We start from the raw sequence: 27,404 nt of genomic DNA, 5'->3' as shown, positions 1-27,404 counted from the left end.
GGCCTTGTATAAATTAATTAGAGGACACATAAAATCATGTGAGAAAATGTTAAAGCTAAAAAATGAACAGCTTTTATAATCTGACATAGTCTTTGTGAAATTTACCAAATGCAAATGTTAAACAATTTTCTAATCCCCCCTGTCGCGGGATTTTGTAAATAAAGTCTGAAACACTGAAAAGGCTGTGTTCAAGCTATTTATTACTGCGCGCAGGAGAGCCAGCACACACATCAAACATTACAGTTCACAGTCATGCCAGCTTTGCCTACACACAACTGTTCTTCTCCTTCTGAGCAAAAGAGTTAGCAGATAACATAGCGAAACATCGTTAAGCAAAGCTAAGCAGTTTTCACAAAGTCACGCTGACACATACACATACTTCATCTGAGCATACAAAGGTTTTACAAAATCATACAGTGAAGTTCTAACCGCCTAAATCTACATGTGAGGTTAAACTAGAATTTTTCTGCAACACTCCAAGACACAGGAGAGAACAAAACTGTGAGGGGACATGACGATGACAATGATTTACAATGGATAAAGCTGCTGCAGCAACACACATCATTGTTATTGCTGCTCTTTCAAGACTTTGTTGCTGTTATTACTGCTCTTTCTTATGTTGGGAAAAAGATTTGAACCCAACACCATTTACTTACTCACACCACAGGTTAAAAATAAAATAAATGTGGTTTACACACTGTTCAATAGCAGACACAAATTTCCTTCGCGATTGCGTCAGGAGAACTACGCCAAATCAGTCAAGGAGCTATCTGCTGTGGCGACAAGGGAACAGCTGAAAGTGGCATCTTATCTTACATGGAACTGTGTGTTTGATATTATAAAGAAAACAGGACTGAGTGCGGTTTAAGTTGTGGTGCGTGTGGGTTTATGGGGTTGCATTCATAGTACCTCGTGCATAAAAGTTTGCAATTACAAAATTAGGTGTTACAGATTACTATTGTGTTTTCTTTATGATTTTTCTTGTTACTAGATTGGAAGTTGAACTTTCCCAGTTCTCAAGAATGCAGCAGAAGCATACGTAGCCGCCGTGACCCGGAAGTGGCGCTAACAAGTCCTTCCTGCATCAAGACCGGCAAGATGGCGGCGGACACGCAGGTTTGTGTGGCAGGATTTTATTAACTACTTTTACTATAGCTTTCAGGTGAGGCAGAAACAAAAATGGTGGTGTCTTGGGGGTCCATTTATTTGAACATCTCGACGGGTTTCGGTGTTCGCCACCAGACTCGAGCGGCCCTCTACAGCAGCTAACTAGCAAGCCGTTAGCTTTGTGCTACGTCGCATCAAGTGTGACTGGATGAGGCTGAGCTGTTGCAGCTGACGAGAGCAGAGGAGCGAGTCGGTACTCAGCAGAGGACCGCCTCAAACTTTTGTTTTCATCGTCTCCGACCAAGTTCATAGCCTTCTGACATGAACGTTCAAGTATGAGGGACAAACATTTTAACAGAGCCGAGCTGACAATTAAGTTCAGCAGTCATTTAAGACACCATCCAATAAAAAACACACCCAAGTATTCTTATCAAGCCCATTCTCTGATGTGTTACTGAACCCCCCTCCTCTGCCTCACATGACCACAAGCTGCACATTTTTAGCTCTTACACAAGACTGCTGTCATGTTTTCCTTTCTCATTGTGAGTGTTGCTTCAGGTTTCAGACACGCTGAAGAAATTTGCTGTGAAAGTGAATACAGCCAGCGTGAAGGAGCGTAAGGAGATATTCGGAGACCTGAAACGGTGTATAAAGGGCAAAGGTGAGAGCTTATGTCTTCTTTTTTTTTTAATCTCTCCACTTTTCGGTCTTCAGTAAACAATAACAAGCTGTAAAATGCTTTTGTTTTAGAGTTACCAGAGCCCGCCATTAAAGGACTATGCAAGCTCTTCTGCCTCACCCCACACAGATATCGGTGGGTTTCTGACATCATCTGTAACAGTGAAGGTGAATCTTTACACTCAGTTGTTGTCAGGGGTTTCATCACTTTCTATCCTGTGTGCGCTCTTCAGGGATGCTACATCACGCAGAGAGCTGCTCTCTGTTATTGGCCAGCTGGCTGAAAGTAAGCCTGACATCCTGGTAACCAGCCTGCTCCACTGCCTGCTCAACAGTGGAGTCATCAGCAAAACCGGAGAGCCCAGGTAATGACCCAAACTTCAGGGTGCATCTAGTTGGCTTTAAACATTGCAGATGTTCACTGGTAATAAATTCCTGCTTTTACAGACTTACAGAAGAGAAGAGTCATAAACATCTTTAATCTTTCTGTGTTTGCCTGGCACAGTAAACATAATTTATATAACTTAGTGTAGCGGCTTTAATTAAAATAATGTGGGTGCATTGCCTTATGGCATAGTAAATAGTGTTTATTCGCTTTCTCGTTGCACACACTACTCCACAATCCTCTTGACATGGCAAGAGGGTTTGAGTGTTTTCTAAGTGTATGAAAAGTAAAAACTGAATATTTAGATTCTTTGCTTGGGTGAAGCCATTGACAGCATCGACGCCCTAAAGTTGCCTTGGATCATAAAAGCTTGGATTTTTTTTTCTAAACCTTTGAGAAGGCATCAGCACACAGCAGGGCAGCAGTCCAGAGCTTTATGAAGACACTGCTTTCTTTTCACATTCTTGAGTTTCTAAAATGTGAGATCTGGGGCGCTCTGGAAGAAAAGTTTTCACTGTATTTTTCTGCATCCGTCCTTCCATCTGTGTGATCCTGTCACAGAACAACAGTCCTGCAGCATGTTGCTGCCATGACCATGTTTGACTGTAGGTATTCTGTAATGTCTTATCCATCTGGGAATTACTGCCGCCTCACAGCAAGAAGGTAATGGGTTCCAGTGTGCTTACTGGGGGTCCTGAACTAACAACTTCTCCACCTCTTGCCCTACGACAATTGGGATAGCCTCCTTCAACATTACCATAAAAACTTACGTTTTACGTGCTGTTATTTTTTTTGTTTTCCAAAGTTCTCACATCTCCATTCAAATTTGGAAAACTTGAAGTGTTCTTCCATTTTTTTTGGATGCACTGTGGAAAAATGTCATTTTTCTGTTTACATATTGTTCTGGTTGATTTCTTTGTTGTATTTGCAGTAAAGCCACAGGCTCCGCCGCCTTCGTTGGCCTGTCTTGGACCTGCCTTTTAGTGTCCAGTGTGTTCTCTGCCCCAGAGAAAAGAGAAGGACCAACCTGGAAGAAAATGGTCAGTGAAAATGCTTTTTCTTTTTTTTTTTTCTTTTCTCTTTGTGACAAATAGCATTATTTAAACATTTTATCAACAGGATTTGCTCGCATGAGACCAGGGCCATATACCAGGAAGCATGGTCAACAAACTGAGTTTAAAAATAAAGTCTGACATCAGCAGCTCTTAGTTTCTCTTTCTGAAACAGCTGATCAGAGCAAGTTCAATTTTAAGATTGTTCCCCTTAGTTAAGCGCATAATTACGTAAAGAAAGCCATCATCAATGGAGCCCCAATGCCACAATTCACCATGGTAACGGATAAATATAAAAGTTGAGGGTAAAGAGCAGAGGAACACATCAGTGTGGACCGATATCTATCTTCAAAAATTGGAGGAGGAAAAGAGTTTTAATCAGCTTGCACCATGATGGCCTCTGACATCATCACAGACTGTATAAAAGTTTGATGTAAAATTTATGTCTGTGGTCGTCATTTACCCAACTTGAACTTTTTATGAGGTCAAGATGGAGTCCTAGTTTGACATTTAATATTTATATTCTAATTATTGTGCTCTTACCTGACAGGAGCAAATTTAGATGACAGAATCTGTTTTATTAGTAAAAGCAAACGTTCTGATCCGGACTGAATCCATTTAGCATCCGTCCTGCTCTCCAAGTGGACTCTGACATGGACACGGTTTTCTGATCTGTTACAGAGTCTTTTACCTGTCCTGGTTCTGGGTCGACTCACTGGGAGTGATTTAGGTGCTCTTCACTTGAAAATATGTTAAAGTTGAGACTCTAAATTTCAGGCTCTTTGAAGCCATTTAATGGCTGAATCTCAATCTGTGAACAAATTTCAACTTTTTGAGATTGTTAAACCTCAGACTGTCTGCAGCTGCATTTAAAACATCCATTTAAAATACATTTTGTTCAGTTTGTAGAGTCTTAAAATCATTTAATTTAATTTCAGCCTCATCTTCATTGAAATAATCACATGTCCAAGATCCACCTGTAACGGACATTTTTCCACCAGAGTGATGACAACACAACAAATGACTGTTTAAAGCTTCATATACAGAGATGTTTTATTTAAACTGTGAATGCTGCAATAAGATACAATAATTGTTTGCAGTGCAGGGACAGCTGACAGGAATAGCTGTGTTATTGTCCACAGAGTCAGAAACATGGAAACTGAAATTTTATTCTGAGCTGATGATAAATCTGTGCTGCAGTCGCTGTCTCCATCCTTTTAGAAAGCACTCGTTTTAATACAAAAATCAAGCAAACTTACATCTACCTGGGACTTCAGTGTTTGTAAAAACATGAAGGTCTGCAGGTGAATCCACTTCAATGTGCGCTTTTAAACTTTATGAATGAGGAAATGAATCTGAGTGTCAGTCAGCTGGTTCAGGTGCACCAGGAGGGGAGGAAGAAAACCTGAATGCGAGCTGGCTGAGTCCACAGAGTCTGTTAGCTCGCTTTCTAGAACAGAAAACCAAATCTCAAGGTTAACAAACTCAGAGTTGTTCACTAAACCTGCTTCCTGTAATAGAGCACAGGTTTTACTTGGATGTTGGTCTCACCCCTGGGTGTTTTGGCTTCTCTTTCAGGTGGAGGTTCAGAGTCTTCTTGTGGCTGAGGTTGTGGGTGGAGCCAAGGCCACCGCTAAGAAGTCAAGCCTCAAGAATCTCAGTCACTTGTGGAAGGGAGTGAGTTAGAACACATTCTTGGATCTGACCTGCTTTTTTCACATCTCACTTTCATTCACTTCACCTAAAGGTGCAGTTTATTAAATTCACAAGCACCAGATCATGTCAGCTGTCACAGAGAGCACTCAATAAACAGTTTGTTATGGCTTTAATTATGCATGCGAAGCTGATTTCATTAGCTCAGCATGCACAAACAGAAATTGTCCTTTGCTTACGTGGGTTCATTTCAACATAACTTAGCGTGCGTGTGCACACACAGTGAGGCTACAGTGAAGGTGATAAATTGTAGTTAAAAACCCAGACTTTACTAACACATAAAAATGGCCAATTTGAATATCATATTCCAGATGATTGTGTACTGCTGAAGTGTTTTCATATGATGTAGCTGCACGTTATAGAAAGCTGGTCATTTCTTACTACCATGATAAATGATATGTAAACTATCTCACTATTTGATTTAATGTCAAATTTCAAAAAAGTAACTGTAGTTCAATAATCGAGATGGACCAAATGTGAAATTCTGGGCTGATACAGATGTTTAAAACAACAGTTTTGCTAACAGTAAAGCTGATACTCAGTTTTTGGTTGTTTTTTTTGTTATTTCCCATTTTTTCCCCACTGAAACAAAGACAGTGTGTTTATAAAAATAAGTCACTTCTTTTTATTTTAGGTTTTTTTCTTCCATGTTTTAATATTTAGTTACCACTGAACATGACATTGATATAAATATGGTGTAGAACAGGCTGCAGAAACTTCAACTGCTTTTAGCTTTAGCCATCTAGCCATTTGATGATTCACACAGGTTTTCTAACAGTCACTTCTCTTTACCAGAACCCAGGGATGGTCAATCAGTACATCAGCACCCTGTTGACTCTGGAGCAGAGCCCCACGACTCTGGCTTTGCTGGGGGTGTGTTTTGACTTCTGCTCTGCTCAAAAGGACAACGCTACTATAGAGAAACACAGGGTGAGTTTAAATTTATTTTCCATTTTTAGCAGTTCTTTCTGATATCTCTTTGTACCCTGATGTTCTTTGTGTGCTTCTTTCAGAGCGCGCTGCTGGACCTGTACGTGAAATCGGTCCTCATGAGCAAGACGAAACCACAGCAGCACATTCTGGACAAAAGTACTTCATTACTGCGTCACGTGTCTCACCCTGAGTTTAAGGAGACGCTGCTCCCTACCCTGCAGAAGACGATGCTCCGCAGCCCGGAGAACGCCATGCAGAGTGAGCGGCCTTTAGCTTTTGGTCATAGTGTTTAATCCTCACCTGTCTGAAGCTCATGCAGCAAATGAGGAAAAAAAAAAAAACTCTTTGATGTCATTGCAGCCGTTTCCTGTCTGCTGTCTGCTGTAACGCTCGACCTCAGTCAGTATGCCATGGATATCGGAAAGGCACTCGCAAGTAAGGCTTCGGCTGGTGCTCTTTATTTCTTGAGCAACATGATTTTAAACCACACACTCAGCCTGTGCGATGCTATGCTTTAGGTATCATTGTGCTTTGTGTTGCAGGTCAGCTGAAAGCTAATAATGCCCAGCTGATGGAGGGAGCAGTCCAGGCCGTGCAGAACTTGGCCCAGCAGTGCAGCGACCCCACAGCTGTGCAGGATGTCGTCACACATCTCTTCAAAATCCTCGGAGGTGAACTAACTATTTCCCAAATAATGAAGATTTTTATGTTTGGGTTTGTTGAGCTGAAGCAGTATTGTTGTGGTTGCAGGTTCTGAAGGAAAGCTCACAGTTGTTGCCCAAAAGATGAGTGTGTTGTCAGGTATGCAGGCTTTCAAACACTTTGTATTTATGAGCTTGGCTGTTTAACATGAGAAAAGAAAGGCAAGCATTTGCTCTAAATGTTGCAGGCATTGCCAGCTGCAGCCATCATACCGTGTCAGGAGCCTCCAACCAGACTCTGAGCTCTGCAGTCACTGTGATGTTCATCCCCTATTTACAGCAGGAAGGTAACGCTCATCTTCCTCACCTTCCTCTCTTGGTCCTGTGTGTCTGTGAGCTCAAAATCCAGGGTTACTCTAAACTTGTTGTTCTCCTTCTTTTGTTTAGTCCATGAGGGCACGTTGGTGCACGCAGTGTCTGTGCTCTCCCAGTGGAGCAACCGCCTCACGGTGGAAGTTCCCGTCGCTCTGCTGGATTGGTTCAAGAAGGCGTTCACCCTGAAGACCTCCACCTCTCTGGTTCGGCATGCCTACCTTCAAGCCATGCTGGGGGCCTTCAAAGGTCAGTGAGACGCAAGGAGACATTATGCTGCATCACACGTGTGCAGCTGGCTTAAAGGAAGTCAAACCTTATTTGTCTGTTGTCCAGGTGACACTCTGGCCCAAGCCTCAGACCTCATACCGTTGCTGCTCCAGACAATTGAGAAAGCTGCAGCGCAGAACTCCCAGCATGCTCTGCTTGCGGAGGGCGTGGCGGCGTCTGTTCTCTTGAGTCGATTGGCTCTGCTGGAGACACAAACAGGTGAGGCTTTTGTTCCAGCTGTGGCTTTTTGTCACTTATAGAGCCTCTAAGAGAATATGAAGTGACAGAGGCTGTTTTTGTCCCTGCAGAGACCAAATTCACCAGCTTTTGGAATCTGATCTTGGATGAGAAGAAGCCGTTATTCACTACAGAGAAGTTCCTCTCCCAGTGCAGTGAAGAAAGTAAGAGCATTTTAAAAATGCTGTTATGTAGTTTTACGTTGCTTATGAGCGATTTAAAAAATGTCTCATTTCTGTTTTGCACTCTGTCTCTAGCTCTGCTCACAGTGCTACAGCTCTGTGAACGGCTGTTTTTAGATCATGCCCACAGACTGAACAGCAGCAAAGCACAGTGAGTCTAACCTCAGTGTTCATTCACACCAGAAACACTTAGATATCAAAATACTGTCCTCACACATCGTGTGCCCTTTTTGATATTTCTAACAAGGTGAAGGTGAACTTAGAGCCTTTCTAATGTCTCTTCTTTATGGCTGATACAGATTGATAGATTGAATAAAAGCTTTAAAGGATTTTGATGATAGCACTTATTGACAGCATACCAGTATCTGCTGTCAGTGCCTACATCAGCTGACTGATATCAGCCCAGTTATAGCCAGAAACATATGTTAATTTTAACCTGAGATGGTACTTTTTTTTTAGTGGGCAGTGAAATAGGGTTTAAAATGTAGTGCACAACAAGGACCTTACACAACTTGCTTATGCTATTTTACATATTCCCATGGTATTAATACTGTTGGGGCAGTGCTTTTACTGTATGAAGGAGCCTAAATGCAAGAAATTGTTGTGTGAAAAAGTCTTCACATGTGATGCTTGATCCCTGTAGTTTGTTTTTCTTGCTGTTATTTATTCCCCTTAGGCTAGTAACAAATCTTAATAAGAAAAAAAACTGTTTTAAATCTTTTCATCATACCATGTTTTAACATTTAAGCAGTAAAAAAGTGGAAACAACAGAAAAACATCAGTCTGTCATTTAGATACAGGTCTGGAAGGCAATATTGGCCCATGGCAGTGTTTGGTTGGAATACAGATACAACCCCAATTCCAAAAGAGTTGTTGAAGTAAACAGGACAAAACCCAAACTTGCTGACTTGCTGAAATTAAAAGTCACCTAGTGTTGTTTTTATGCAGGAAGCACGCAGTCTGCCTTTTATCCCGTTTTGCTTTAATGACATTTGCCCTTTTGTGCGCTCTGTAGGATGTATCATCAGGCCACGGTTGCGGCTCTGTTGTCTCGAAGCTGGCGTGTGAGGAAGAGAGCACAGCAGACAATCAGGAAGCTTCTCTCCTCTTTGGGAGGATCCAGTCTTGCTCATGGCCTTCTTGGGGAACTGCGGGTGGTCATCAACAAACACAAAGTACAGAATCACTTATCATTTCCAGCCGCTGCAGGGCTGGATGCTAACTCTTTCTACTCACTTTATTTTTATCTTACTGACAATACTGTAAACTTTCAGGTTTTACCCCAGGACAGCGTGGTGTCAGAGTCCGGAGAGCTGACTGAGCTGGGTCGCAGCTATGTGCCCCCTCGCGTCCTGTTGGACGCACTGTGTGTTGTTTGCTCCTCTGCCAGCCAGTGGGGCGATCCTGCTGAAGCAGAGAGTTTGGCTATGGAGACCCTGATAGTTTCTCATCATCCATCTATAGGTACATGGTTTTCACAGTTTGATAACCCCGAGGTTTGTTGCTATAGTGCTTTGGTGGTGGTAGCAGCATCTGAAATGTCTCACTCCACGTTTATCTTTTTCAGTGGAAGCTCGCCGTGGCCTCTGGCCTGTTCTCCTCTCCTCCATGAACTTGAAAGCTGAAGAGTTCATAGAAAACAACCTGGAGGCTATTCTCCCACAGCTGCTCAAAGTCGATGCCGACAACCAGGTTTGACAATCGTACAGCTTCATTTCTTGTATTCCACATTTGTTTATACAGATTCATGTAGAAAATGGTGAAAAAACAGAATGAAACGGTTTCATGTAGCATCTAGATCCAGGAAAGGAGACGTGTTCAGATGATGATAACAAACATGCACCTCTTTACATTTGCTCTCCAGCTAAAAAGCAGCATTTCTTTTTTTATTTCATCTTAAATTGAAGAACAGTTTTTCTTACTGTTCACTAAACTCGTACACTTGCAGACTTTCTGTTTGCATCTTAAGTGATGAATAAGGTCTTGGATTATTTAGTGATTTTATGTATTTATTTTTATTTTCTTCCTTTCTCCTCAGGCGGTCAGAAATGCAGTGGGCTCCCTTTCACGCCTCTCCCCAAACAAGCTGTTGCCACGGGTGATCAGTCACATCACTGAAGGGCTTTCCAAACCGGCACTGCTTCAGGTCACCAGGGAGGAGTACGCCATCATGTTGACACCCGAGGGAGAACTGTATGACAAGAGTATCATCCAGAGGTAAATGCGCAGTTTCACTCACCTGCAGCTGAACTCAGAGCTCCGTCTGTGGGACATTTATTCACTCCTGTCTCCCCTCTGTTAACCTGCTGCAGTGCCCAGAAGGAAAACACTAAGAAAGTAAACATGAAGCGAGAGAACAAGGCGTACTCATACAAGGAACAGATCATTGAACTGGAGTTACAGGAGGTAGATTAATTATTGTTTTTTATTTTTTAAGGACCTTAATGTTTGAAACTATTTGAATGTGTTAATTTCCTTTTTGATGTGACAGGAGCTCAAGAAGAAGAAAGGTATCAAAGAGGAGATCCAGCTAACTACCAAACAGAAGGAAATGATGCAAATCCAGCTGGAAAAAGAGTCTGCTACTCGCAAAAGACTCCAAGAGGTAAGGAGCTCTAAAGTCTGTCCAGTAAATCAGGTCATTAAAACAGATTGCCCCCCAGTGTGACATTTTAAAATTCCCTGTTTGCTGTTTGCAGCTGGATGGAGAGCTGCAGAGTGTGGTGGGTCTCCTGGAAGCCACTCTGATAGAGAGACCTGCTCAGATCACCAGGGAGCTCCCTGCTGTCCTCCAGGTCCTAATGCCCCTGCTGCATTCCCCCCTGGCTGCTCCAAGCATCCAGCAGGTCTTCTTGGATATTGGAGTGTGCCTCATGCCCAAGAGCCTTCAACATCTGGGTACAAAGTCTGTCTTGGTGTAGTTTTAAAACACTGTTTCTGGCATCTCAGTTTAAAATCACTTTTGTTTTTCTTTCCCCCATCCAGCTGTCCTTGTGGGTCATGTGACTTTACGGTTACTGAAGCCTGAGTGTGATCTGGATAAGGCCTGGGAACAAGAGGACCTGGCTACAGCTGCTCACCGCACCGTGATGCTGCTGCACAACCACACCATCCCACAGAGAGAGGGCAAGACTGCCGGTGAGTACATGTGGTTCACAAAATGAAATGAATGTGAGTCAATAAATCTGAAAGGCTTGAACCAACACCACACTGATGATTAAAAACATTAAAAGATGAGAATAAAATCTAAAGAACACAAACTAAAGCGCTGCTCACTGTGACCACAGTATAACTGCTGAATGTGATGAATATTAAACTGGTTTCAGTTTCATATTTTTTCCCCCAAAAGATGAAAATAATTCAGATGAAAGCTCAAATAAAGGAGACAGGTTTATAATAGACATTTCTGTGCAGAAAATACAAACCTAAAGTATGTAAAAGATACCTTATGGGTCTGAAAACCTGAATTCTTTCAAACGTCCAGCAGAGGGCGCCTGCTCTAGTTTAAAAACAAAAAAGTCCCAGTCTTTAAAGGTCTAAGATGAGCTGATCTCTGTAAATACTTTACTGATGAGTTTGTGCCGTTTAACGGTAATTTTAATCCTTCGTGAAAACAGTGAAGCTCATTTAGGTTTGGTCAGTACTCTTGATTATCAACAGACATCAATGACCCAAAAAATATATTCAGGCCTTGTAGTGAACAAGGCTATTAAGTATAAATTACCCTAATAGCATACATGTGTAAATCATTTTAAATTATAAGGTACTAAAAATAATTATCCGGGCACATAAAGCAGGCACATGAGATTCCGAGGAACATAAAAATGATAGAAAGCAAACTGTTAAAAAACCCAGAATTAAGCGTTACCTTGGCGTGTGTGTTGGGCGGTGTCAAGCAAGCGTCGTTCAGGAGAGGGATGACCTTCTCTTCCTTTCCTTTCAATATGTATTTTTTATTTTTTCCTCAGATGCGGCGCCTCTATCTGCTCCTGCCTTTTCCTTCTGCTTCCCTCTCCTCAACGCTACACTCAGGGAGTCTTCAGACAGCACCGAGGAGACTGAGAACACCATGATGAGAGCACTGCAGGTCATCAATGAACACTCTCAGCTTCGGGCTGACACCAACAGTGATGACGTTGCCATAGATGAGGTACAGACGAATGGCTTTATTTCATTTTCTGTGTGGTGGCTGTTATCTGCACAGAGCGAGTTCTAAACAAGTTGGGAGTCTGTGTGAAGTGTAAATAAAAAGAGAATGCAATCATGTGCAGAAACCCATATTTTATTCATATAGTGCACATAAAACATATCAAACATTTAAGAGGAGAAAATATTCAACTTCAAGGAAGATATTGGCTCATTTTGGTATTTAATGGCAGCAACTCGTGTCGTGAAAGTTGGCACAGGGTAGAGTTCCCTGTTCTTTTAACAACAGTCTGTAAACATCTGGGGACTGAGGAAACCAGGTGCTGGACGTTTGGGAGATGAATGTTGTCTCACTCTCGCCTGACAAAGGATTCTAGCTACTTAACAGTCGCCATACTTCTTTGTGGTGTTTCATGTTACATGACACACTGAAATGTTTTCAGTTGGTGAAAGGTCTGAACTGCACGCAGGTCGATGAACTCTTCTAATATGAAGTCATGCTGTTGTAATAGATGCAGGATGAGATTTAGCAGCATCTTGTTGGCCTTTCCTGAAATAGATCCTGTCTGCATGGGAGCACACGATGCTCCAAAATCTGGATATGCCTTTCAGCATTGTGCCTGGTTCCAGATGTACAGTCTGACATTTCTATAAACACCAATGCACCCCTATACAATCAGGATGTTGGCTTCAAGGCTGATGGCTAGCTGGATGATCCCTCTCCTCTTTAATCCAGAGGACGCAGCGCCACTGTTTTCCAAAGAGAATTTCCGATTTAATTCATCTGACCACAGAACAGTTTTCCACTTTACCTCAGTCCATGTTAAATGAGTTTATGCCCAGAGAAAGATGGCAGCATTTCTAGATCAGGTTCACATAGAGCTTCTTTACATGATTGAGCTTTAACCTGCTTTTGTGAATGGCACAGTGAACTGTGTTCATAGAGAACAGTTTCTGAAGTGCTCCTGAGTCACGACAGAATCGTGTCTGCTTTTTAATTCAGTGCAGCCCGAAGGCCCAGAGATCATGTGGTATCCAGTATTGATTTTTCCGCCTTGTTCCTGTTTCAAGTTAACCTGATTAGCTGTCAAACGTTCTTCTAGCCCAGTTTTTTTAGTACCACTTTTTAATTTAGTTTGTTTTTTTCCTGTCCCAACATATTTGGTCATGTGTTGCCACCATCAATTTCAGAGTAAGCTGAAATGTATTTTGAGAAATGATAAAGTTTCAGTTTAAGATGTTTTCTAAGTTTATGAGATTTGTAAATCTTTGTTTTTTGTTTTGTTTTTTTGTTTTTAAATTACGCTTTACATACCGTCCCCCTTTTTTCTTGGCCTGGATCTGTTTATTTTATTTTACAATACAATTTAAAATCATTTGTTTACTCTGTGTAAAAGCGACATAGGTTTATTCTTTGAGTTAGGGCCTTTGTTGTTTGCATGATTCATATATCAGTGTTAAGTAACTTAACAACATATCTACCCTTGACCTTCCTTTGAAAATGCTCAGCTACAAGCGCTGGACTGAAAGTGAAAAAACAGCCAGTGTCCAAAGAAAGGCCTTCAGAAAGTCTGGAGAATTATTGCCCAAGAGCACTTTAGAAATGACAAAGTCTGGCTCTTTGCAGTGTAAATAAAATGAAGAGTGGCTCTAGACTTGCACGATATAGAGTACATTTCCAAACACTGCATAGTATCATTTCTTTGTGTTGTTTTCTTGTCATAGAACGGCCCAGAGCTGCTTCCACGTGTCAGCATGTTGTTGCTACTGACCAGAGTCATTTCCACCGCAGCACCGAGGCTCCAGGTAAATGCCAGAGTTTAGAGTTTGTGTATCCAAACATTTGGACCCTTTCTAATGCTTCAGTGGGACATCAAGTCATTTTGAATGTTACCTTTTAGGTCTTGTTTTACTCTGCTCCAGAATTATTGCGTAGCTCCACAATGTGACACTTTGCACACTTTGTGTTTCAGGTGTTGGCGTCTCAGTGCCTGACGGCTCTGTGTGCCAGTGCTGGAGGAGAAGAGGGCTGCACTGTAGCAGAGCAGCCAGAGATCGATGTCTTACTCAACGCCCTGCTTTCACCCTGCTTCTCAGTCCGTGACGCCGCCCTCAGGGTGAGCCTGGGATCACTTCATTTTGATATTTGCTGAAGTGTCTCTGTGTCTCTCTGTCTTGCATTTCACTGGCCGTGGTTTTTAGAAGTGTTTCCATTACAGAACAGTTCAGAGCCTTTGTCCCTGACTGCCACAGATTTCTCTGAATTAACTTAGTCTTTTAATAAATTAATGAAGTTAATTTAATTGTTCAGCTGTATTCCTGAAAGCCTTGGCCTCTCTGGGTTGCTCTTTTTTACACACTCATGTAATTAACCTGGTTTTAAGAGATTCCGCCAGATGTTTTTCAGTCTTTCAGTGCCTCGTCCTAACTTTTTTGAAGCATTTTAGCAAATTAAAATGTGAAACAAACATACGTTTTTCAAGAAAATCAACATTTTAAGTTTCAACGTTTGATTAACGGTTCGTCCTGTTTGTTTTCAGGGGCTGTTGGAGATGGAGTTTGCCTTGCCTACAGACAGCACAGATGCCAGCGGGATGAGTTTGCTGCGCAGGCTTTGGGTTGCCAGATTCGATGTTGAGGAGGAAGGTCAAGCCTTGGCTGAAAAGTATGTAACACCTGTTCCTAACTTCCTGCAAACAGTCACTGACTGAAAATGTTTGACTTTTGTTCTTCAGCCTGTTTGTTCGTTCATGTTTCATTCAGTCCCATGTTGCATGTCTGCAATAACATTGTTTGAAAATTTACATTTTAACCATTCTGGTTTTTATATTCGAGTCAAAACATGATGAAAATGTTTGATTTGTGCTGTGGAGAAACAATGTTGTAAATTGGCCAGTTCCCCTGTTTGTTCCTCCTGCTCAGGCTCTGGGAGTCTCTGGGTCTGGAGTTGGTCCCTGAGATCTGCTCACTGCTGATCGGGGACGTCACTCACCACGAGGAAGCCATCCGCTCTGCAGCAGCTGACGCTCTGTCGAGTGCCGTGTCCCAGTACAGAGACCAGTCTGCCACGGTGCTCTGCCAGCTCACTGAGCTCTACCATCAAAAACTTTATGTAAGAACATGTCCCACCCATAGATTTTTATTGCTGTAACAATGTAAGTTTGTTTTGATCGGTTCTTTCTTCTCTTTTTTTCCTTCTAAAGAGACCACCACCTGTGCTGGATGCACTGGGCAGAGTCATCTCTGAAGCCCCACCTGACCAGTGGGAGGCCAGGTAATTAAATCTGGGTCTGATGGAATTTAAGGAAAGAAAAAAAGCTCTGAGTGCCACACAGTTCTGTATTACCCAAATGTAAATGATGGGAAAACATCAGGACTTAAGAAGTGTTCCTAAAGACTGTGGTTGAATGCAGTGTTGTTCTTGTGCGCTGATTATATTTTTTATTCCCAGGTGTGGCATTGCTCTGGCTCTGAACAAGCTCTCTCAGTACCTGGATGAATCTCAGGTCACCCCTCTCTTCCTTTTCTTCGTTCCCGATGCTCTGAACGATCGCCACACTGATGTGCGGCGCTGCATGCTGGACGCCGCCCTTTCAGCGCTCAACACACACGGCAAGGTAACGCTCAGTTCTATTTTTCTAGACGTTGTTTTCAGACAGCTATGATTTCTGTATTCCTCGGCATCTCATGCGCCTTCCTTATGTGTCAGGATAACGTGAGCTCCCTGCTGCCAGTGTTTGAGGAGTTCTTGAAGAACGCCCCGCAGGATGCCAGCTACGACTCTGTGCGTCAGAGCGTGGTTATTCTCATGGGCTCCTTGGCCAAACATTTGGACAAAAACGACCCCAAAGTCAAACCCATTGTGGCCAAGCTTATTACCGCACTCTCTACACCATCACAGCAGGTAAAGGCCTACTTTGGCTCCTTTTCTACCCACTCAACCTGTACTACTCCGATTTTCACAACGTCATCTTGTGTGGTATGTCGTCCTTCACCAGGTCCAGGAGTCTGTTGCCAGCTGTTTGCCTCCTTTGGTCCCCGCCATCAAAGAGGATGCTGCAGGGATTGTTAAAAACCTGCTTCAGCTGCTGCTTGAGAGCGACAAATACGCAGAGAGGAAGGGTGCAGCGTACGGGCTAGCTGGACTGGTCAAAGGACTCGGGATCCTGGCGCTTAAACAGCAGGACATCATGACCACACTTACTGAGGCCATCCAGGATAAGAAAAACTTCAGACGCAGGGAAGGTCAGCAAGAATTCATGAGTCATTGAACTGTCTGGTTTTGATTCATCCTCTTTATACCAGATGCCACCATTATTAGCACAGCTCAGAGTATCCGGTTTATTTTTGGTTTGTTGCAGGGGCGCTGTTTGCCTTTGAGATGCTGTGTAACATGTTGGGAAAACTGTTTGAGCCCTACGTGGTCCATGTGCTGCCACACCTCCTGCTCTGTTTTGGAGACGGGAACCAGTATGTTAGAGAGGTGAGCAGGCAGGTCGTGTTGTTGTCTAAATATTAGTTGTTGGAGACTTTTCCTCAAGTGGGACATTTTACCACCCCTCCTGCTTGTCCTCCCAGGCTGCAGATGACTGTGCCAAGGCTGTGATGAGGAACCTGAGTGCCCATGGGGTGAAGCTGGTCCTGCCCTCCCTGCTGGTGGCCCTGGAGGAGGAGTCTTGGAGGACGAAAGCAGGTAAAGCGCATCTTCAGTCAAAGGGTGTCACAGCAGGTCTTGAATATAGTGATGTATTTAGAATGGGCTCTAGTTTTTTTTTAGCACACACACACATGTAACTAGAGAACAGTAGTTACACGTGTGGTTTTCAGCTGTTGTAACAGCACTGAAGAGTTCATAAATGGGTAATAATCAGTCTCAGTCAGATGACTACTCCAATCCCGTCGCTCACCCCTCTTGTTCCTGCAGGTTCTGTGGAGTTATTGGGTGCCATGGCTTACTGTGCACCCAAGCAGCTGTCCTCCTGCCTGCCCAGCATTGTGCCCAAGCTGACGGAGGTGCTGACTGACTCCCATGTGAAGGTGCAGAAGGCCGGCCAGCAGGCCCTCCGACAAATTGGCTCAGTCATCCGCAACCCAGAGATCCTGGGTAAGTGATTCAGTGTCTTGAGGCACAGCTGCCAATGCAGAAGGCTTGTTGCTCATAGGCAGTCATAAAATATGGACCCAAAGAGGATTAAGAAACAGAAAATCTGAATATTTCCTTTGTCTTCATTCAGAAGCTACTGTTTCAGGTAGTGTCGATGAAGAGCAAATAAAATGAAAGCTATACTCTGCTGCAATGAGTTTAATCCTTTTTTAACACAGGAATGCATTCCTAAATTTGAATGCACTTTTTAGAGTGGAAATATTGCACTTTCCCTTATTTTGTCATGTATACTTTCCAACAGTGAATGCTAAGCTTTAACCTGCTCAAAGTTTCAAATGAGGTCAGTGTACAGCTAATCTCCGTGAGCCAAAACTTCAGCCCAAAGCATGAAAAGCTCAGCTTCAGACAGTCCTTTTGAACTCTTTGCGTGATAATAATGAGAACAGATATCCTTAATCTCAGAGCACTGAAGCCCACCCACCTGTTAAAATCTGCAGTTTGCAAGTAGAAAAAAATCATCTGAGGGGCTGCACCAAATACAGTCTAACAATAAAAACAGAATGTAAATAACCATAATTGGCTCACTCTAAAATATTTAGCCAAAAAGGTTTGTTTTGTTCTGAGTGACTGGAACAAATCATCTCAACAATGTCTAGTACATCTAGTACAACACCTTATGATATGACGAGTTGCATATTAATTTAATTCAGTTTTATTTATACAGCGCCACATCACAACAACAGTCGCCTCAAGGTGCTTTATTTTGTAAGGTAGACCCTACAATAATACATACAGAGAAAAATCCAACAATCATACAACCTTAAGCATGCAGTTATTCACCCCTTACTTAAGATGCCCGGCTCAGATATTTCAGTAATGTCAAACTTTAGACCCATCTCTAAACTTCCTTTTCTGAGTAAGATCTTGGAAAAGGTTGTTCATACTCAGCTGATGGATTATCTAAACAACTCTCAAATGTTTTTCAGTCCGGCTTTAAGCAGTTTCATAGCACAGAGACAGCTCTCATAAAGGTTATGAACGATATTCTGGTAGCAACGGACTGTGGTAAACATGTGGTGCTTATACTACTAGATATGACTGCTGCATTTGACACAGTGGATCACGACCTGCTGATCTCTCGATTACAGCTTTATGTGGGCATTTCTGGCTTTGCACTCCTGTGGATAAAATCATACCTGTCAAACAGGAGCTTCTGTGTTAAGTTGGGCTCGTCATTGTCCTCTGTGGCCCCTCTGCCATGGGGTGTACCACAGGGATCTATTCTTGGGCCATTACTGTTTACATTGTATCTCCTGCCGCTGGGTGCAATCTTTCGTAAACACAAAGTTTCATTTCATCTATATGCTGATGACTGCCAGCTTTATTTTCCTTTCAGTCATTCTGATAGCTCCCCAATTAGACTCCTGCTTGATTGCCTTAGTGATGTTAAGTCATAGATGGCTCAAAACTTTTTAAATTTTAATGAACGTAAAACGGAAGCAATTCTGTTTGGCCCGAATCGTTCCTCTGATATCCCTGATGTTGACCTTGCTGCTCTGACCCCTCACCTGAAGAGCTCGATTACCAATCTTGGGTAAAAATCGACTCTGCACTTACCTTTGATTGCCACGTGAATGGGGTGGTGAAATCGTCATTCTATCAACTCAGGCGTCTGTCGAAGGTTAAACCTTTTCTTTCAAGGCGTGACTTGGAGACTGTTATCCACGCTTTTATAACCTCACGCTTGGATTATTGCAACTCCCTTTTAATAGGGGTTGGACTGGGCACTCTGACATACCTGCAACTAGTACAGAATGCTGCGGCACGGTTTTTATCTGGTAAAAGGACATTTGAGCACATTACTCCGGTTCTGGCCTCCCTGCACTGGCTTCCAATTGAATTTAGGATTCATTTTAAGGTTCTTTTGTTGGTTTTTAAATCTTTAAATGGTCTGGCACCTGCATATTTGTCTGATTTGCTGAAGCCCTATGTCCCCACTCGTTCGCTCCGGTCAGCTGAGCAGCTGTTGCTCTCAGTCCCCAAATCACGGCTGAAACTGAGAGGAGACCGAGCGTTCTCTATCGTGGCTCCTAAGCTTTGGAATAATCTTCCTCTTCACATTAGGCGATCGACATCAGTGCTGGTTTTTAAATCCAGATTGAAAACGCATTTTTATTCACTGGCTTTTGACTCAGTGGTTGACTGACTTTAATTTACTTATATTTTATTGTTTTTGCTATGTTTATTATTTTATCGTATTTATTATTATTATTATGGAATCTATTATATTTCTATTGTTCAGCACTTTGGTCAGCCTTGTGTGTTTTTAAAGTGCTATATAAATAAACGATGATGATGATACGACCCCGTATGAGCAAGCACTTTGGCGACAGTGGGAAGGAAAAAATCCATGTAAACAGGAAGAAACCCCCTGCAGAACCAGGATTAGGGAGGGCGACCATCTGTAATCTACTGGTATTATACCAGTGGTAGGTACAGTAATGCTAACAGCTAAGTTTGTTTTTCTCTTCCAGCTATCACCCCCATCCTATTGGATGCTCTCACCGACCCGTCCAGGAAAACCCAGACGTGCCTGCAGACGCTGCTGGACACCAAGTTTGTGCACTTCATCGACGCCCCCTCTCTCGCCCTCATCATGCCCATCGTCCAGAGAGCCTTCCAGGATCGCTCCACTGACACTCGCAAGATGGCTGCTCAGATCATTGGAAACATGTACTCGCTCACTGACCAGAAGGTACACGGGGATAAGCGAAATATCAGAGTAGTCCATTCAGTAAAACTAGTGTTTTCCAAAGCTTTTTCTTAATGATTTGTTTGCTTTGTTTTTGTTTTCTTCTGCTCCTTACAGGATCTGTCACCATACCTACCCAGTGTTATTCCTGGACTGAAGGCCTCCTTGTTGGACCCGGTGCCTGAGGTGTGTTTAGTATTCTTAAATAATCCTGTATGTATGTAGCTGACGATGAAGCAGCAGTTCACTCCGTGTTTTTTTTGTTTTTGTTTTTTTTTGTTTTTTAACTTCATTTTATCTCCTCTCATTTCTTCCTTTCATCTTTTATCATGTTTCCTTCTCTTTCCCCCTTCAGGTTCGTACAGTATCAGCTAAAGCCCTGGGTGCCATGGTTAAGGGGATGGGTGAGTCCTGCTTTGACGACCTGCTGCCGTGGCTCATGGAGACGCTGGCCTCTGAGCAGAGCTCTGTGGACCGCTCAGGAGCTGCACAAGGTGGGTTCTTCTCTACTCTGTCCTCGTGTTTCTGATTTGTGCTCAAAGCCAAGAGCTCAGTGGTTTGTGTGACGGTCTTTTTCAGGTCTGGCTGAGGTCATGGCTGGACTGGGAGTAGAGAAGCTGGACAAGCTAATGCCAGACGTAGTGCAAACTGCCAGCAAGGTGGACATTGCTTCCCACGTCAGAGATGGCTACATCATGATGTTCATCTACCTGCCGCTCACTTTTGGAGATAAATTTACTCCCTATGTTGGTCCCATCATCCCTTGCATTCTCAAGGTACTGGTTACTAAGAGCTACTTACTGCTAAGAGTAAAACATTTTAAAATCACAATGAATAATAATATAAAAATGTTTCTTTTTTTGTATAGCTATTTTCAGTTTTTCACTGTGTATCGTGTTCACGTACATGTTTCACTGCAGCCTCATGCTCTCTCTCGTCCACCAGGCGCTGGCCGATGAGAACGAGTACGTGCGAGACACGGCACTGCGAGCCGGCCAGAGAATCATCAGCATGTACGCTGAGACCGCCATCGCACTGCTGCTTCCCGAGCTGGAACAAGGACTGTTTGATGACCTGTGGAGAATCAGGTCAGATAAATGCACGGTAACATGTTGGCAGTTCAATAAATGTCACTCATAGAGCTACTGACCTGCTGACTCGTGCCCTTGTTGGTTTATAGATTCAGCTCTGTGCAGCTGCTTGGCGACCTGCTGTTCCATATCTCTGGAGTAACCGGAAAGATGACCACAGAGACGGCGTCAGAGGACGACAACTTTGGAACTGCTGCATCCAATAAAGTATGAATATGTATATATTTTTTTTCTCAGCAGTTCATTTTCTATTAACTGATATTGGTTGAATTTTGTTTGCTGATCTTTGACCTTTACCCCTCTCAGGCTATCATTAGTGCTCTGGGAGCTGAGCGTCGTAACCGCGTCCTCTCAGGCCTCTACATGGGCCGTTCAGACACCCAGCTCGTGGTTCGACAAGCTTCTCTCCACGTGTGGAAGATCGTGGTGTCCAACACCCCCAGAACTTTGAGAGAAATCCTCCCAACCCTCTTCACACTCTTGCTGGGCTTCCTGGCTTCTACGTGTCCTGACAAAAGAACAGTAATGCTTGTTTTTCTTTAACTCTTTTCATGATCTCTGGTGTTTCTGTTTGGCTCTTGACGTGAAAGTAGTCATACAGAGCTTTTTGTTAACGTCATTTGTCTGCACGGTTTTAGATCGCTGCTCGGACGCTGGGTGATCTGGTGAGGAAACTTGGAGAGAAGATTCTCCCGGAGATCATTCCCATCCTGGAGGAGGGCCTGCGCTCTGACAAGAGCGATGAGAGGCAAGGTGTCTGCATCGGCCTCAGTGAAATCATGAAGTCCACCAGTAAAGACGCTGTGAGTCACACTGCTTTTGTAACACACATTTTTTCCGCACGTTTGTAATTATTATAGCTTGTGGGATTGAATTAGAACTTTTACAATGATTTTATTTATTAAAAATGGTTCTGAATCAAGCAGTGGGGCCTGTTTTAGCTTAAGCTGAAAATTCTAGTAAACTTAAAACCTTAAATCTGATGACACTTGTGTTGCAGGTGCTTGTTTTCTCTGAGTCACTCGTCCCTACAGTGAGGAAGGCTCTGTGTGACCCTCTGGAGGAGGTCCGAGAGGCTGCAGCCAAAACCTTTGAGCAGCTCCATGCAACCATCGGTCACCAGGCGCTGGATGACATCCTGCCTACCCTGCTCAAACAGCTGGTGAGGGAGTGAGGGGGAAAATGTAATATGAAATCTGTAGGATTTAAGAAGCTTTGCAGTCTAGTCTATATCTCATACCGAACATGTTTTTGCAGGATGATGAGGAAACGGCTGAGTTTGCTTTGGATGGCCTGAAGCAAGTCATGGCAGTAAAGAGTCGTTCTGTGCTGCCTTACTTGGTTCCAAAGGTAAAGCATCACACGTGATTTCCTTTTTAAGGCCTTTATGTCATTTTTATGTTGTGTGACTATAATCCAGTGTTCTCTGTGCTTCTGCTAGCTGACTGCTCCTCCTGTAAACACCCGAGTACTGGCCTTCCTGTCTGCTGTGGCTGGAGATGCTCTGACACGTCATCTAGGAGTCATCCTCCCTGCCCTGCTCTCTTCCCTCAAAGGAAAACTGGGAACAGAGGACGAAGCACAGGTACAACCAGCAATCTCCAAATATAAAGCTTCCCTACTGATTCTGTTGTGTTTGAGGATTTTGTTAACGTCCTTTAGTCAGATTTTTCTTATTTGCTTGTTTGTTTTTTAATACCATACCACTCCTGTATATGTTAACTTTGTAGTATTCTGAGACAATACTCCAGCACTACTGCTGTTGCCCAGTTCTGCTCAGTAGCTTCTTCTATTTTAAATCAACTGGAGAATTAAAATCCTTCTTATCTGCTAAACAGGCCATATGTCCTACTTTGATTTCCTCTTATTGTCATTCAAAATGCAGCTGCAGACGTACCAGAACACCATGTCTCCCCTCTAGGCTCAGATTATTTTTTTCCCCTTTTTAAAGCACAGCTTTGACCATCACCAGGTTAAATCAGTTACTATCCAGTCTGTGGTCTCCCTGTCTTTTAAAACCTTCTTAATTTATTTCAAAACATTTTGTACACAAAGGTATTGGCAGTGATTTAGAAAGAGCTGCAGTTTTGTGGTGTAAATATTTACAACGCATTTAAACCCTAAAATACTTTTCAGATCTATGCGAGAAGTGAGCTCCATTAAAATGTCATGGTGTTGCTTCTATTAACTCTGACTTTTTAGTGGTTATTTTACTGTGAACACTGCATATTTTAAACTGCCTTTCTGAATGATATGACTGGATGTTGTTACCTTTGCACCAGGAATTGTGCAGCTGTCAGACGGTGATCCTTTCTGTGGAGGATGAAGTGGGCCAGCGGATCATCATAGAAGACCTGCTGGAGGCCACACGGGGCACCGATCCTGGCCTCAGACAGGCTGCCATCACCATCCTCAATGCCTACTTTGCTCGCACTCGACTGGACTACAGTGCCCACACACGCACGCTGCTGTCAGGCGTCATCCGCCTTCTTAACGATTCCAACCCAGAGGTTTTGTCTCAGAGTTGGGACACCATCAACTCCATCACCAAGGTGTGTTCCTATAAAAATTTCTTTCCATTTGCATGAGCTTTCATAGTCTAGTACAAAATATGTTAGTAAATAAAACAGTGGACCTTTTGATTGTTTTTAAATCAAAGGTGAAATGCAAACTCACTGTGGCTTTGATGTGTTCTTTAGAAACTGGATGCAAGCAGCCAGCTGGCTCTAATCGACGATCTGCATCGAGACATTAGATCAGTAGCCGGAGACGTGAAGGGTCAGCACCTTCCTGGTTTCTGTCTGCCCAAGAAGGTAAGAGGGCAGCGCCTGACACAATAAACACTATTGCTACATTATTACAGCATGGTGATGTCATTCTACAGCAGCTCATTCATCCTATTGAGTTCTTGTTCTGTCAAGTGAGCAGAGCTTTGAGTGGGCACATTTGTGACATGAACTGTGTCCACATAATTAGAAACTCATTAATAGTGATCATTCACGTGGAGGTCTTTCTATTGATTTGCTCAATAAGAGCGGGCACTGCAATGGGCCAAGTGTGTTTTAACCTGGCTTACACACTTTCAGTAACAATCTGATTTTAATGTTGTTTAGTTCTTCAAAAAAGCAAAGTACCACATGTCCACTGGATCCAGCTTTCAAAAGTGTTTATATCATTGTGTATGTATATTACCTGTGGATTCTTGACTGTTCAGGGAACAAAAAAGCAATTTCAATATGCCACCAATTAAACATTAATTGGGAAATGTTGGTTTCTTTCAGCTCTGTTCAGTTAATATTTTTATTTTTATCTCGATGCTTACATAGGGTGTGACCTGTATCCTGCCAGTCCTGAGAGAAGGTGTCCTCACTGGCACCCCTGAACAGAAAGAAGAGGCGGCTAAAGCATTAGGAGGGGTCATCAAACTGACGTCTCCCGAGGCTCTGCGGCCGTCTGTAGTCAACATCACTGGACCTCTTATTCGTATCTTAGGAGACCGCTTTGCCTGGACTGTGAAGACTGCTCTATTAGAGACTCTCACCCTGCTGCTGGCAAAGGTCTGGTGGAAGACAAAATGGCCAACCGTACCTCTCCAAAGCTGGTCAAAGTTTCTGTCAGAAGGCTCTAACCTTTGCACTGCGTTCCTCCTCCAGGTGGGCATAGCCCTGAAGCCCTTCCTGCCTCAGCTCCAGACCACCTTCCTGAAAGCCCTGCAGGATTCAAGCCGTGCTGTAAGACTGAGGGCGGCAGAGGCTCTGGGTCAGCTGGTTTCCATCCACGCCAAGGTCGATCCACTCTTCACTGAGCAACTCTCTGCAATTCGCAATGCCGAGGACTCTGGAGTCAGGTTTGTGTGCAGTCTGGTATTGTTCAGTACAGAATCAGCAACAATAAACATCCCCAACAGAATTTTCAAAATGTGTGAGCCTGTGATGTTAATATTTTAAATCATTTTATCTCCACAAATAGAGAAGTTGAAATGTATCATCTGATTAAAGATGCTGCTTTGTCTTAATGTTACAAGCACAGACTGGGAGCCATTAGTCTGAAAATGTGTGTATGAAGCATAGCCTGTATATTAAAGAGGGCAGTTCACTCCTCTATTTTGGAATAATCATTTAGACAATAGAATATGCTGAGAAAGCATTTACATGCTAATTACTGCCAAACACCAGAACCAAACCTTCAGGGCACAGAGCACAAACTTCAGGATGGACTGAATCACCCAGAAAGTCATTTTATTTGTCACTTAATTTTAGCATGAAGACTCCCAAAGGCACCATGAGCACAAAAAATATGGAGAAGTCATAAATTGGGCACACCAGCTGCCAGTACAGCTCTTTATATTGGCACACGTGTCATTGAAAGAATGATTTTTTTTTTTTTTTTTTTTAAACCTGGTGGAGCCTTGTTGTATCCTCAACATTAACTTCTATAAAGTAGACACAACAGTGTTTGTGTTTTGTAACTTTTTGGCTCTAATAAGGAACATAAAGAGCATTTATTTAATTTATCGGTAGGCTTAAATTAGTGACCAGTATTAGCTATTTGCCACTCTACCGATCTCCTCACTGATAAAAATTAAATAGTAAAGAAGAGGCTGGAGAAACACTCTTCAGTTGTGTTGTGGGTGCTGACATTGCACAGTTTATCCATCAGAGGGCACTCTGTAGCGTCACTGTTTGCAAGAAATGCGACAACAATCTGATCTGAGCAGTGTCGAGCAGAGCGCAATTAATAAGTACACATATCAGATGTTAGGAAAATCTGCTTAAGAAGCATAAGCAGTAATAATATCAGCCAATGATTTAGAATTTGGGATCTTTTTATTTTTTTCTTAAATCATCAAATATTGGTGTCGGTCCAAAAACAAATCCTTTATCGGCTGGCCTCTGCTGGCTTCAGGTTTCTAGTTGCTGCTTGGTTTGGAGTCAGTTTTAAAGTCTGAAACATTTCTCCCAAAATATTATTAACTAGAAGCTGATAGTGCAGCCTGACACCAGCTTAACTCTAAAAAGTGTACGATGGAAGGAGAGCCAGAGTACAGAAATGCAAATGTGTTTGGATTTATCTTTAAAAAAATAGTTCCTCATTACATCCTTTGTCCACCAGAAAGCACTGACAAATTTACTACAAATCTTCTATCATATTTCTGGGAAGTTGAGTTTTAACATATAATTAGCAAAAACTGTAGTTTGTGCTGTGTGTTTATATCCAAAATACAATATCTGCTTACATGTTTTTACATGAAATAAAAAATATTTGCTTTTGTCTTTTAGTTTAATTCTCCTGTTTGTGTTCACAGGGAGACTATGCTCCAGGCCTTAAGGTTTGTCATCCAGGGGGCCGGATCAAAGGTGGACCCAGCCATCCGCAAAAACATCACCACCACATTGCTAGGCATGTTGGGACATGACGAGGTATGACGAGCAGCCCTCAAAGACTTCTTTTGAATGTGTTGCAACCCTTTTTTCCAACCCAGAACCTGCAGTAGCTACTGGATGCATAAAGTAATTAGCAGTGAAGTACGTGTATAAGCAGATTTCAGAGTTATTCACAAGTAGAGTTTCCTCTGTGATCTCAGTAGAAAAACGGAAGTCAGACAAAGAGGATGTGGTTTTCTAAAAAGGTGGTTTTAGTCTTCGTGTCAGTTTGAGAATAAATGACACACAACCTGTCTCTGTCTGGCTGTCTTATTGGTGTGTGTGTCTGTGTGTGCACTTGCAGGATGCAACTCGTATGGCCTCAGCCGGCTGTGTTGGTGAGCTGTGTGCCTTCCTGTCAGAGGAGGAGCTGAAGAGTGTGTTACTTCAGCATGTCTTAGGTTGGTATTTGTGTGCAAAGTTATTTTACACCTCTCTCAGGATCTCATTGTAAGTGTGTGTAGGGTTGCTTTGTCATTGTGACCATCATCAGATGTCCTTTTTCCTGCTCATTGTGAGTTATAGAGTGAAATAATTATAGCGCTAAGAAATTTGAAATTTAAAAAATCCTTTTATAAAAACATTTAATGTATGTTTGTCCAGTGTATCTGCATCAAAAAAAGCTTCAGCTTGTTATTGTCTGCTGCTGTGTGCTGCATTATTTTGTGCGTTAGCCGAGCAGTGATGCCACGAGCTCATGAACGGTCTGCCTCTCTTTAGCCGACGTGTCTGGTGTGGACTGGATGGTGCGTCACGGTCGCAGCTTGGCCCTGGCCATCGCCGTCAAATCTGCTCCCGGGAAGCTGTGTGGGAACGAGTACTGTGACACTGTGACAGAGACCATCTTGGCCAATGCCACCGCTGATAGGGTGAGCAGAGAGTTTACTCATAGATACCCACAGGGAGATTGGAAAACAGTAGAAATAGTTGCCATTTTGGGAAGTGTGTTGTGATTTTGTTGTGGTAATGTCTCTTGGAAACATCAAGGTAACACAGTCACTTCTGAAAAACACCAGATCAAAAAATATATTTCAAACCACTGTTAATAAACCAATGTACTCTTTTACTATAAGGATTAAACAACTGAGATGTGACAGGCGGTAATGGAAAAATCACCGTAATGCCTCGCAGTAAGGTGTCACCAGTACAGCTTCCACTCTGATTCTCCAGGTTTGAACTCTGAAAAGTTGGACCCCTTTCCTCCACAGGAATCCTCCATAGGTGTTTTCACATTCATGTCATTGTCACTGTTCAGCGGCCCCATATAACCATTGTCATGCATGGCTTCAGTATAGAAATACTTTTGTATAAAACACTC

The 27,404-nt window shown here is 42.8% G+C and overlaps 1 protein-coding gene across 1 annotated transcript in view; it reads left to right on the top strand.

Moving 5' to 3' along the window:
* The first annotated feature begins 996 nt into the window (after positions 1-996).
* The window catches only part of gcn1 (GCN1 activator of EIF2AK4), a 34,139-nt gene continuing 7,731 nt past the window's right edge, over positions 997-27,404 (top strand). Inside the window, exons 1-54 of the mRNA XM_026186415.2 lie at positions 997-1,116; positions 1,666-1,768; positions 1,858-1,921; positions 2,019-2,150; positions 3,102-3,210; positions 4,801-4,899; positions 5,731-5,865; positions 5,949-6,126; positions 6,229-6,303; positions 6,411-6,539; positions 6,619-6,669; positions 6,758-6,856; positions 6,957-7,130; positions 7,218-7,370; positions 7,460-7,552; positions 7,646-7,721; positions 8,586-8,745; positions 8,845-9,034; positions 9,138-9,262; positions 9,609-9,787; positions 9,883-9,976; positions 10,062-10,175; positions 10,270-10,468; positions 10,556-10,708; positions 11,539-11,720; positions 13,442-13,522; positions 13,690-13,833; positions 14,257-14,381; positions 14,639-14,828; positions 14,920-14,990; positions 15,168-15,333; positions 15,426-15,620; positions 15,715-15,961; positions 16,078-16,199; positions 16,295-16,409; positions 16,641-16,820; positions 19,355-19,575; positions 19,690-19,758; positions 19,928-20,066; positions 20,152-20,348; positions 20,518-20,660; positions 20,753-20,870; positions 20,970-21,185; positions 21,302-21,466; positions 21,664-21,825; positions 21,921-22,013; positions 22,105-22,248; positions 22,946-23,215; positions 23,363-23,476; positions 23,990-24,220; positions 24,317-24,510; positions 25,969-26,083; positions 26,391-26,487; positions 26,807-26,955. Coding sequence (XP_026042200.2) covers positions 1,099-1,116; positions 1,666-1,768; positions 1,858-1,921; positions 2,019-2,150; positions 3,102-3,210; positions 4,801-4,899; positions 5,731-5,865; positions 5,949-6,126; positions 6,229-6,303; positions 6,411-6,539; positions 6,619-6,669; positions 6,758-6,856; positions 6,957-7,130; positions 7,218-7,370; positions 7,460-7,552; positions 7,646-7,721; positions 8,586-8,745; positions 8,845-9,034; positions 9,138-9,262; positions 9,609-9,787; positions 9,883-9,976; positions 10,062-10,175; positions 10,270-10,468; positions 10,556-10,708; positions 11,539-11,720; positions 13,442-13,522; positions 13,690-13,833; positions 14,257-14,381; positions 14,639-14,828; positions 14,920-14,990; positions 15,168-15,333; positions 15,426-15,620; positions 15,715-15,961; positions 16,078-16,199; positions 16,295-16,409; positions 16,641-16,820; positions 19,355-19,575; positions 19,690-19,758; positions 19,928-20,066; positions 20,152-20,348; positions 20,518-20,660; positions 20,753-20,870; positions 20,970-21,185; positions 21,302-21,466; positions 21,664-21,825; positions 21,921-22,013; positions 22,105-22,248; positions 22,946-23,215; positions 23,363-23,476; positions 23,990-24,220; positions 24,317-24,510; positions 25,969-26,083; positions 26,391-26,487; positions 26,807-26,955 — 7,557 coding nt within the window. The 5' untranslated portion in view covers positions 997-1,098. The remainder of the gene's footprint in view (positions 1,117-1,665; positions 1,769-1,857; positions 1,922-2,018; positions 2,151-3,101; positions 3,211-4,800; positions 4,900-5,730; positions 5,866-5,948; positions 6,127-6,228; positions 6,304-6,410; positions 6,540-6,618; positions 6,670-6,757; positions 6,857-6,956; positions 7,131-7,217; positions 7,371-7,459; positions 7,553-7,645; positions 7,722-8,585; positions 8,746-8,844; positions 9,035-9,137; positions 9,263-9,608; positions 9,788-9,882; positions 9,977-10,061; positions 10,176-10,269; positions 10,469-10,555; positions 10,709-11,538; positions 11,721-13,441; positions 13,523-13,689; positions 13,834-14,256; positions 14,382-14,638; positions 14,829-14,919; positions 14,991-15,167; positions 15,334-15,425; positions 15,621-15,714; positions 15,962-16,077; positions 16,200-16,294; positions 16,410-16,640; positions 16,821-19,354; positions 19,576-19,689; positions 19,759-19,927; positions 20,067-20,151; positions 20,349-20,517; positions 20,661-20,752; positions 20,871-20,969; positions 21,186-21,301; positions 21,467-21,663; positions 21,826-21,920; positions 22,014-22,104; positions 22,249-22,945; positions 23,216-23,362; positions 23,477-23,989; positions 24,221-24,316; positions 24,511-25,968; positions 26,084-26,390; positions 26,488-26,806; positions 26,956-27,404) is intronic.

Source organism: Astatotilapia calliptera, chromosome 12 (genome assembly GCF_964374335.1).
Source record: "Astatotilapia calliptera chromosome 12, fAstCal68.1, whole genome shotgun sequence".
Taxonomy (NCBI): domain Eukaryota; kingdom Metazoa; phylum Chordata; class Actinopteri; order Cichliformes; family Cichlidae; genus Astatotilapia; species Astatotilapia calliptera.
Note: the sequence above shows the minus strand (reverse complement) of the source record. Positions and strands in the feature narration are given on the sequence as shown.